The sequence below is a fragment of the Danio aesculapii genome, chromosome 13 (assembly GCF_903798145.1).
Source record: "Danio aesculapii chromosome 13, fDanAes4.1, whole genome shotgun sequence".
Lineage (NCBI taxonomy): Eukaryota > Metazoa > Chordata > Actinopteri > Cypriniformes > Danionidae > Danio > Danio aesculapii.
In genome coordinates, this window is record NC_079447.1 from 27,653,708 (window position 1) to 27,664,698 (window position 10,991).

The 10,991-nt window shown below is 35.2% G+C and overlaps 1 protein-coding gene across 1 annotated transcript in view; it reads right to left on the reverse strand.

The window, feature by feature from the left end:
• Positions 1–160: 160 nt before the first annotated feature.
• Positions 161–10,991, reverse strand: part of chuk (component of inhibitor of nuclear factor kappa B kinase complex) — a 16,022-nt gene continuing 5,191 nt past the window's right edge. Inside the window, exons 11-22 of the mRNA XM_056470652.1 lie at positions 10,000–10,194; positions 9,794–9,896; positions 9,547–9,670; positions 9,309–9,460; positions 9,164–9,225; positions 7,385–7,494; positions 7,256–7,305; positions 6,985–7,093; positions 6,752–6,899; positions 4,640–4,767; positions 1,193–1,292; positions 161–1,104 (exon numbers count right to left, since the gene is read on the reverse strand). Of these exons, the coding sequence (XP_056326627.1) occupies positions 1,045–1,104; positions 1,193–1,292; positions 4,640–4,767; positions 6,752–6,899; positions 6,985–7,093; positions 7,256–7,305; positions 7,385–7,494; positions 9,164–9,225; positions 9,309–9,460; positions 9,547–9,670; positions 9,794–9,896; positions 10,000–10,194 (1,341 nt within the window). The 3' untranslated portion in view covers positions 161–1,044. The remainder of the gene's footprint in view (positions 1,105–1,192; positions 1,293–4,639; positions 4,768–6,751; positions 6,900–6,984; positions 7,094–7,255; positions 7,306–7,384; positions 7,495–9,163; positions 9,226–9,308; positions 9,461–9,546; positions 9,671–9,793; positions 9,897–9,999; positions 10,195–10,991) is intronic.

Below are 10,991 nucleotides of genomic sequence, written 5' to 3' on the forward strand. Positions count from 1 at the left end.
TTATCCCCAAGAATTAATATGTCTTATCGAAAGATGTGGATCTTTACATAGATTAATTTATGAAATGCAATAATTTATTTAAATATTTGCAATGAATTAGTGCCAAAGCATTCCATCCAACTGCTGCAATCAGAAGAAAACCTTTCCACAAGAGACAAAATAATGGATATCAGTTTATTTGTCATGTACAGTAAACACGATAAAACCTAAGTGTTTATAATAAGATGCTTTTTAACCCATGTCTGGAATATCATCCGATAATAATCAAACAAAACCAAAATAATGATATTATGCAAAACGTTGTACAACAGTTTTTGTTTGTGTGACACTAATCATCCTCAGAGGAAAAGAAAACATGGTTGAAGATGTGATTTAAATAGGGAGTAAGATGGAGGAAATTAACTTATTATAATTTGCCCACTGATGAATATCCACATTCAATAACCACCATAATAACCTGATAATAAGATGTCTGTTGTCATCGTCAATACTAAATTGACGAGAACACATGTCTGATAAAACATTCTCCTAAAACCCATTCTCATGGCTGCAGAGTTAATTAATTAATCAACTTAATGATTATTCTGCTTTTCATTTAGACCAATTGAATCCTTTTTTAACTTAGGCCTTTAGTAATATTTCAAAATGGTAGTTGAACATGACCAATTTCACTGTTAGTCCTGACACCTTTCTGAACATTCACAGTGAGCCTTTAAAGTGCAGATGCTGAACCACCATATTAAAAAAACCATCACTTAAAATCAAAGTACAATCAGCCCATACAGAGAACTATGGAGTACGTAAATAAATACATTTCTGGAATTACACTGCCTGAATTTAGCTTGCATGTTTTTTTTTTAAGTCAATTAAAAATGCATCCCCCAAAATATATAAGGTCGCTACAAGACTGTACAATCTCATTTGAACTGAATGCAGACACCGACAAAGTTACTTAACGTTAAACGAATCATATGAGTTAACACAACCCCAATCCAGCGGTGATGAATAAATGCATTTAAAAGAGTTACTTCCTGTCACGTGACTCTACAAACGCTGTGATTTAGCAACCAGGGATTCGTATTTTGTCCAGCTCCAGTCCTGAGCCTGTAGGAAGGAGAGAAAATGTGTGATGTGGTGAATTTCTGTGCATTTCCCAATACACAAGAAGTCTGTTTTTGAATGAAGCCCTCACCATTATGCTCTCTGATTTCTCCTCGGTGGTTTCTTGCAGTAAACTGGTGAGCTGAGTCAAATAGCGCTGATTCTCCTCCAGTAAATGATTGACTGAGTCACTGGAAACAAACATTCGGCATCAAACACATTGATGAACTCAGTCATGGTGCTTTGAAACCTAAGACGTCATGCTAATATTACAATTAATAGTAGAGCTAAACAATATATCATTTCATCATCGACATTGCAATGTGCGCTGCTACAATAGTCACATCGAAATGTTGAATTTATATGCTGGGATGTTTTTCATTGACTAAGAGCCACAGTTTAGAACACATGGGCTTTCACTGAAGAGATTAAGTAATGGAGTGAAAGTTTATCATCTGCATGTGTTTTAAGGGTGATGACTGTAATCATTCACGCCCAAGAGAGTTTAAAGCATGGGTCTTAAACTCAATTCCTGGCGGGCCGCTGCTCTGCAGTTTTGCTCCAACCCTAATCAAACACAGCTAATCCAAATAATCAAGTTCTTCAGAAGAGTCTCAAACACCTTGATTAGTTGGATCAGCTGTGTTTTATTAGGGTTGGAGCTAAACTGCAGAGCTGCAGCCCTCCAGGAATTGAGTTTGAGACCCATGCTTTAAAGCAGGGATTCTGTGAAAAAGTCGGCCTCAACGATACTGCAAGTGGGCAGCTTAAAATTAACTTAATTATTGTACTATAATTATTTGATTTCATTATTAGATATGTTATATAAAATTGAGTGGTGTAATGGCATTTCCCATTTTCTGCTATTGATTACTTCGGACTCGGACGCAAAGAGAGCCTCACTGTAAAATACAGACTTAATCCTGGCTGCACTTCCAACCGCTGCACGTCAACTAGGACAACATGCTCAGCTGTATAAAGCAAACTGTCAAGCGAATGTAAATGATGATTAAATGATTAGAGTTATAACCAGTTCGCACGTGCCTCACGTCTGTGACTCTGTATCGGAGTCACACATTTCCATTGATTCATAAACTATGCATGCTCTCTTTGTGTGAACTCTTAAAATATCAGCATAGTTGTCCAAATTAGTGTTTTATAACGCAAGTGTTTTATAATGGACGCGCCCATACAGGAGGATTTAGCGAGACTCGGTGGTGTTTTAGTGAACATCTGTTCACTACTTTCAAGGAACTCCAATGATATCCTAAAAACCCAACCGCCTTCAGATCGATGTGTTTCAATAGACTTAGAGTGTTTTTTTACTGTATTTTACTTTTTTTTGTACATTTTTAATGGATTTGATTCAATTCAATTCAAAGCAGCATCTTTTTTTGTAATCTTCTGTTGACCTGTACAGGTTCATTTATTAAAGAAAAGGCCCAAATACTCTGCAGTTGTAAAAAATACCTGAAGAATTGAGGAGCTTTGAATATGTGTGTGTTTAAAATGTTTTATAAAATATATATTATTATATATTCTATATATATATGTATATATATATATATATTTTTTTTTTTTATAAAATGCTGTAGAAAAATAAGATAATTATAGTATAAGCAAAAGAAATGTTTTGGTAATTATTATTATTTATTACCACATCAGCAACTTATGGCTATTTTGTGGCCAAATGGATATACATTAAAATATTACATGATAAAAACAAATTCATATTATATTTAAAAAATTACTTAGACAAACATATAAAATATAAATAGATAAAATTTACAAAAAAATTATTCAAAGTTAAATATGGTTTTTCAGTTCTATTTTTGATAAAAAATGTAAAACTCTACCTGGTGGTACCTTTTTAAAAATGTCCATCAAAGTACTCTCCTTATAAACATTTTGTCTAATGTTTTGGTAATAAATAAAGGTTTATAAAAAGCATTTTCTCTAGACAATCAGTTTAAGATTTAAGACGTGGGCTTTCAAAAAATTTTCGGAGAAGGAGGTGGGCCCCGTAGTGAAAAAGGTTGAGAACCCCTGGTGTAAAGTATTCAGGCACAAGCAATCGTACCATTTATAACTTTAAAGTAGGGCTGGACCGATAAATGATATTATATCGAATCCTTATAAAATGTATGTCAAAAACTATGATAAGCTCTGGACTTCTTTACTCTATATTAATCTAAGAGCCAATCACACAGCAGAAATGTGCAACAATGGGAATCTAAAAGTGTGTTGATTTTAGAGATGCACTGAATTTTTGGCCACCGAAGATGTATCGGCCAAAAATATGTTATGCTATTTAATGAATCCTCAATTTTTTTGTGGCTTCAGTCATTGTTGGGGTACTTTTTTAAAATCTGGAAGCAACAACTTATATCGAAATGTATATTGTCAGGATTCAATACGAAATATAATTATAAAGCTTTATTAAGCTAAATTATAAATGTATATTTAGAAAGCTAAATTATAAAAAAATTTGCCATTTCGCCCAGACCTACTTTAAAGGTCCTGTTAAGTGCTTTGAAATGTGTATTTTTTTATTCGATTTTTGACGTAATCTCAATTGAAAAATAAAGAGAGGCCGGGGGGCAGAGTAGCTCTTCCCCTTTTTAAAAGCAGCCAATAACATTTTGTTTTATCACAGCTCTGCCAGTGAGAGTGGTTGAGCTCAAGTGCATCAACTGAGAAGAGTCTTGAACTGGGCAGGGCATATCAGATACTAGAGAGCATTTGATTGGTCAAGATTTGATGAGGAACTGAAGTATGTGGTAATAACCTTTGATCCATTAAGGTGGAAGTGACTAACTACAAGCTTTACATCATAGATCACAAACTCAATTCCTGGAGGGCAGCAGCTCTGCAGTTGCTCCAGCCCTAATCAGACAGCTGATCCAACTAATGAGGGTGTTCAAGACTACTCTGGATCACCTTGATTATTTGGATCAGCTGTGTTAGAACAGGGATGGAGCAAAACTGTGCAGAGCTGCGGCCCTCCAGGAATGGAGTTTGAGACCTATGGTTTATATGTTTATATCAGTTTTATCTCTTAATGCAAAGTGTCACTATTTTGCACCAGACTAGTTTATAGATATTTTTGAAGCCTAACATACTGAGATTGACATCTACAAAACTTTATTTTATTTTACTGGAGCTTAAATAAAGATGTATAGTACTGAATTCTAATAAAATGAAGACTATAGTGTTACTGTGCATGTGATTTTTCAATTTCATCCACTGAATACTGTTCGACTCCCCAGAAAACACTGTACATTTCACTTTTAGCTTTATTTTATTCTATTCTATGAATAATTCAATCCCCTAAGGAAAAAACCCAACCAGTCTAAATTAATGAATACTTTTCAAATAGAGTTGTTTCAGCAACTTTATAAAACTGTGTTCACATCACTGTGTTATATTCTCATATGATATATTGCTGAAAAACAAAATGTCGCAATGTCATATTTTTTCCAATATCATACTGCCCTAACTAATAGGTTTAAAAAGAAGGTTGGGAAGAAAAACGTACCCTTCGTGTGGCACTTGCAGGGACATGGGCAGACGGGAGGAACACTGGGCTTGAGTCTGGTTCCACGTGGATAGCGAGGAGGGCATTTCTCCGCTCTGACTCACTGAGCTCCTTGTGGTATTTTGTGCCTGAAGACAAAGCAGTTACATTTGTTGATTATGTAGGGAACATAAACATATAAAGCTGTGGATATAGCGGCTATATTTGAAAGTGCTTTGTATGTATATGGATTTTCCTATTAGAATTTAAAAGGCAGCAGTTAGTATGCGTTTTATAGAAGTAGTTTGAGTTGTTATCATTTTTAATGGCAATAAATACATTTAATGCTATTGTGCATGCACAGTATGACACGGATTTTGTACAGGATTTAGCACAGTATAAGCGTAATGCATGTAATCGATCCACAGTTCACATGTAAGCTTTTAATTGTTTTTGCACTACTTAGTTTGTCCACAAGGTGTCAACATTGAACCAGACTGTTGTTTCGCAGTCTGAAAGACAGAAAAACAAACAGAAGATGACTAAAATAGTGGGCAAGAACATGGGTGAAGATATTTTTAAAAAATGCTTATCTCTTCTTTAAATTTGTAGAAAAAAATTATGATCAATCATAATTTTTGTGTTTGTACTCTTTGTATTTGGATGCTATCTCAGCGGTAGAGTTTGTTACATCCCATCTTCCATCAATGAAAACTTTGGGGTTAGAAAGATTTGTAGAAATTCTGAGAGAAGTAACCTATATCTAATGTTACTATATCTAATGTTATTTTTAAATATGATCAATTTCTGTAATGGTGAAGCTGAATTTTCAGCATCATTACTCAAATCTTCAGTGTTACACAATGGTTAGAGTTAAAACAAGGCTTAGGTTTAGTTGCATGCAATTATGTCAAGCTATGTTTATTACAACCTTAAGTATATGTAATGGGTAACAATTCTATTATAACGATTTTAAGCTTTTTTTAAACAATGTTGAAAATGGTTGTGCTGCTAAATATTTTTTATAGAAAACCATGTATATTTTCAGGATTCTTTAATGAGGTTTAAAACAACAGCATTTTATTATTCATACATGCCAGCTGCAGCTTGTGTGTTTAATATTTTAAAATAGTCTAATATTATGCTCTGTGAATATTCTGCTAATATACACATACTTATTTTCTATACACATATACTTAATTCTATAAAAATATAGAAACCTAATGCATTATTGCTGGATAAAACTATTCAATGTGACGTTACACAAAGCAGCTTCTGGGTCAAAGCGCCATATCAAACTGACAGACAGCTAATGGTGAGGCTGATGTCCACACAAATGTACCCATTTCATACACTTCGTTCAGAAAAAAATTAAACATCCTTCCTGGGCATATACGAGCACATTTTCACAATTTTTCATGTTAATCAGTGATGTTACTTTACTATGCCTGTTTGGTCTGTTTTTTTTTGCTTGTCAGAGAAAGTGGCACGCAGTGACGAGGCACATAATATCGGCATTATGATCGGCCAGATCACCTGTCAATCAAACTTCCTGCAAAGGGTCAATTGCGTAATCGTTACAGACCAATGTTATCTCAAAGGTGTTAATATAAATATCCTTATCTTTCACGCTGCTGTTCTTTACAGCTTGGTGCCATTGTGCAACTTATTAATAAGTAGTTTACTGTGGGCTACATCTAGCCGTTTTTATGTCAGCTTTATACTTTGGGTCTAATGGTTTAGTTTTGTGGAAAGTAGCTGTGTAATAAACAGGATAATGTACATCTAGCCGGTTGATTTTGCAGAACATGCCTCAGGATTTATTCTGTGAGAACAACCACCTAGACATATATTATTATTTACTAAAAGCGCACCAAACTTTTTGATGGTAGTGTATTTTTTTGTTTTATTTTCAAAATACATCCGAATAATCAAAGTATCTTCTTAATTTAATTTCCAGCAAAAAATGCTGTTTTGCTACTGCTCATAAGCACGCACTCATTTTGTAATATAAAATTTCGGTCCGACCACTAATGCACACAAAACCCTACTCTTGGAAACTCCAGGATCATGTGGCTCATGTGCAAATTTAAAGCATATCCGTCCTTCAGACATTAGAAGCATGTGACTCACACAGGCAATCTTCAGTAAGTGCCAGAACTCTCTCTGTCTCTTGATCTGCATCTGCATGACTGTGGTGTCTGCCTCCTTTATGCACTCCAGCGTTCTCTCGATTTTAGGGAAAAGGTCGATGATCTTCTGCTTACTCAGAAGGATTTTACTGCAAAGGCCAAATTTGAACAGTAAAATACCCGAAACGTCAAATCCTGTTTGAACATAATTGAGTGGCATTAAAAGCTTCTGACCTGAGGTGTGCATATAGATCTCTTAGCACCCGGTCTTGATTCTGGACAGTCTGTACAATGACCTTCACCATCTCAGAGCTGTCGCTGTAGCCATGCTGAGGGTCCGGCACTAGAGGAAATGAAGAACATACATTATACACTGACCCTCTTGACTTACTAATGCAACCAATAATGATGCATCACTTTCTTTCGAGTATTTGACTACTTGGAACAGGACACTGAGTGAATGTAATTTACCTATAAGTGAATATGCAAATAGAATTGTACTCACTTTTGCATTTTGCCTTCAGCTGTTTGTAGAGTTCAATGGCTTTCTCTTGCCTGTGATGAAAACAAGATTTTATCTCAAAATGAATGCTGATAAAGTTTACAAAGCTTATTTCTGAACAAATGCACTCACAACTGCTCCATGACATCTCCTTGACGACGAGCATAAGGACTTCTCTGTAGCTCAACGATTTCCGAATGCAACGCCATTATTTCTTCATCCAGATGACCAATCTCTGCCACCTTCAGAAGAAAAAAATTGTTTAGTTGTCGATGAAACAAATATCAAGCCACATACAAATACATTTACACAACACATACTCTGTTCAATAATTTGGGGGTAAAAAAAATATTTTTTAGTTCAAAAATGAGTACTTTTTAATCAGAAGACAAATAAGTTTGAAAAAAAATGTATACAGCGGGGAAAATAAGCATTTAATGTTTTGGGAATAATCTTTCTAAAGGAACTGTTAATATGGAATTGAACCAGATTTGGTAAAAACCCAAACAATACATAAATAGAATTAAAACAAAACTAAAAAAAATCTGAAAATGAGTTGTGTAATAACAATGAAATGACACAAGAAAAACTAAACTGAACTACTGAAATGTATTTATTACCTTATATAAAAGCCTTTTTTTTGGTGATGGCAGCTTAAAAACACCTCTCATGTGGAGAATGAAGTCACATGAATTTTTTCTCAGATTTGAGTTTACACTTCAACAAGGTAAAACTCTTGATGGTTCTGTGGGTCTCGTCTATCAAATTTGATCATTATTTTGTATTTTATATTGGATTTACGTCAGGTGATTGGATGGGCCATTCTACGGCTTGATTTTCTTTCTCTGAAAGCATTTAAGAGTCTCCTTGGCTGTGTTTTGAATCATTCTCTTGCTGAAATGTCCACCCTGGTTTTATCTTCATCATCCTGATAATGTAGATGCTGGACTGAAGCAGCTAATATTAATTTACAATGACGAAGGACAGACTAAGTTCTGAGAGATTTCAGCTGCTGTCTGGGCTCTCACTGCCTTTCTACACCTCCCTTTCCTCATGTTCAATACTTTTTCCCTGCATCATTTAATTTTAATACACATAACTTAATGTGTAAACTAATTAGATTTGTTTTCTTTGCTTATATGAAATTCTTTGGTTGTTATCAACATCCACTGTAAATTTCAAGTCAACGGCACCTTTAGAAATTTGCTTTCTGAGAAAAATGGTGACGTGTTCAATACTTATATTCCCGCTGTAAATGTAACAAAACAAATAAATAAAACACATTAAATCTGAACCTAGCTTTAGCTATGTTTCAACCCCACAGTTGCAAATCTAACATTGCAAATGTTTCCATCACATGTGTTCAGGAGAGAATGAAACAGTCACTTCTTAGGAAACTGGGCAAGTTATCAACAGCACAAATAAAAGCTGCCCCGTGGTTCTCTCACTAGGTTCCATTCGGAAGCTCTCTACCCTATTCCCTAATCACTTCAGAGGGTTCCTCTGAAGGATTAGGGTAAAGGGATGAGCCCATCTGAATTGAGTGAAGTGTGTGACACCAAACAATTTCCCCGCTCAAAGGGCGTGATGCATCCATAAAATTTTCAAAGTTCTTCATTCCAAAGGGCCCTTCAAAGTGGCAAGTTTTGATCAATTCAGTTAGCAACGACACTTCTGTATGGCGGCCATGATTTTTTTCCTTCCAAAAGTGCCTTTTAGAGGGCAATTTATCCCATTTGGAATGCACCATTTGTTTTCTTACATATTGCAGAGCACACACACACACACACACACACACACACACACACACACACACACACACAATAGTAAATATTCTGAACATTGCATTCAAAAGTATTGGATAACACTCTTTCAAAACTATTTCAGGCCATGTTTACACTAATACTGCACCTGTGCAAAAGCAGCAGCCCTCTCTTCATTTTCTTGCCAAGCCCTTAGCATCTTTTCTGAAGCTACAAAAAATGGATAATTACTAATCAATAATGCAGTAACACATTATTAGCTATATCAAAAAAGCAGCATATTAAAAACATACATATGCCGTACTGCATCTGATCACTGTATTTCTCCAAGTCGTACTGTATGCTGGTCTTAAAAAAGTCCAGCTTTGCTTTGAGTTGTTGTGAAAAGGAGAACATCATGTTCTTGTATCTCGTCAAATTTGTATTGAAGCGAAGAAGACTCAGCCTAAAAACAAACAAATGATTAAATTATGAAGAGAACAAAACACAAGACAGAGACATTAATGAGCATAGTAAATGTAATGTATGTACATGGCTGCACGCTGGCCCTGGAAGAGGCGGCTGTAGTCTTCTCTGAGGCCACAAATGTAGCTAACCGCCTCACCCCAAACCTTCTTCAGGGTACTCAGTGGGAGCTGAGTTTTGGTTTCCCGAACTGAAACACAAAACGAGTAGAGGAATAATAATGCTCTAATGAAAGTTTACAAATACTCAGAAAAAACGTTCATGCAATAATATCTAAACAAACGATCCAAAGAAAAGCCAAATCATTTCTTACCAATAAAGTTGACACTCTCAGGAAGTGTTCTAGCAGTTAAAGGTCCCATGTACTTGGTCAAACTCTTGTCAAACAGATATACAATGTAGCTGTCCCATCCTCTCTAATCATTTAAAATGAACAAGCAAAATAAAAACGTTGTTGATTAACAAAACAGTTGATTTTGGAGATCAAAAACACATTTAAGAAGCCAAAATAATACTTACTACTCCGTCTAACACACACTGTGCAGCAGGTTTTCTGGGATCTAACATGACTCCTGTTTCCTGCAGAAGCTCTTGATTCAAAAGTTCAATTTTGGTTTCGTTCTCAATCCTCTGTTGCAGAGAGTGAAACCCTTCATCTGGGCTTAGCAAAAACGAATGAACCTGGGTCGTAGTCATGTTCAAGATGTGCACAACCTACAAAACAAATCATGCATCGACTCATTTTTGCTTGTTATCTTAGTTGTGTTCTGTCCAACAAAGTATATTAGCTATTTGAAATTGACGCAGTGGTTGCTTGTAAGCAATTTGGATGAGTCTATTTAGATTTATAATGAATAAAATGTTCCTTTAAGCATTATTTTCAAATAATTATTGTCACAGTCCAGGGATGCCAGGGATACTATGAGGATTAGGGCAAAGCAATAGTAAAAAATACAATTTGAGATCTTAAATAAATCTTGAGATTATAATGTAAGATTAAACTCATAAAATCATAATACAAGAAAACATAAAATGTTGAGGGAAAATCTTTAACTTAGGTTTAGAGATTAAAGTAATTGTGTTTTTGGAGAATAAACCTTACATTGAGAGAAAAACAAAAACACTGCAATGCTGTCCATGGCGGTGGTGCTGAACTGAATGGAAAACTGTATAATTAATCCCACTACTGTGATTTTAGTATCCACTCATGCAAAAAAGCTAATTTTGTACATCATTTTCAGACACCAGAGAGCTCCTATCAATATGTAGGGTATTGAATTTGCATTTAAATGAGCAGATGCGTTTTACTTTTACTTTCATTTTTGTCATAACAGGTTCTCGGTATAAATTGAGAATGTTTTGGATGAGATAGTTGACAATGTGGTCATCATTTGTTGAGCATTAAAGACTCAACCGTGGTCTCCCTCCTTACTCTTGACCTTAGGTGACTTTGAAACTCTGGGTGTGGTGGGTTAAGAGTTTTAAACATAGGTGGTGAGCGACCAGATAAA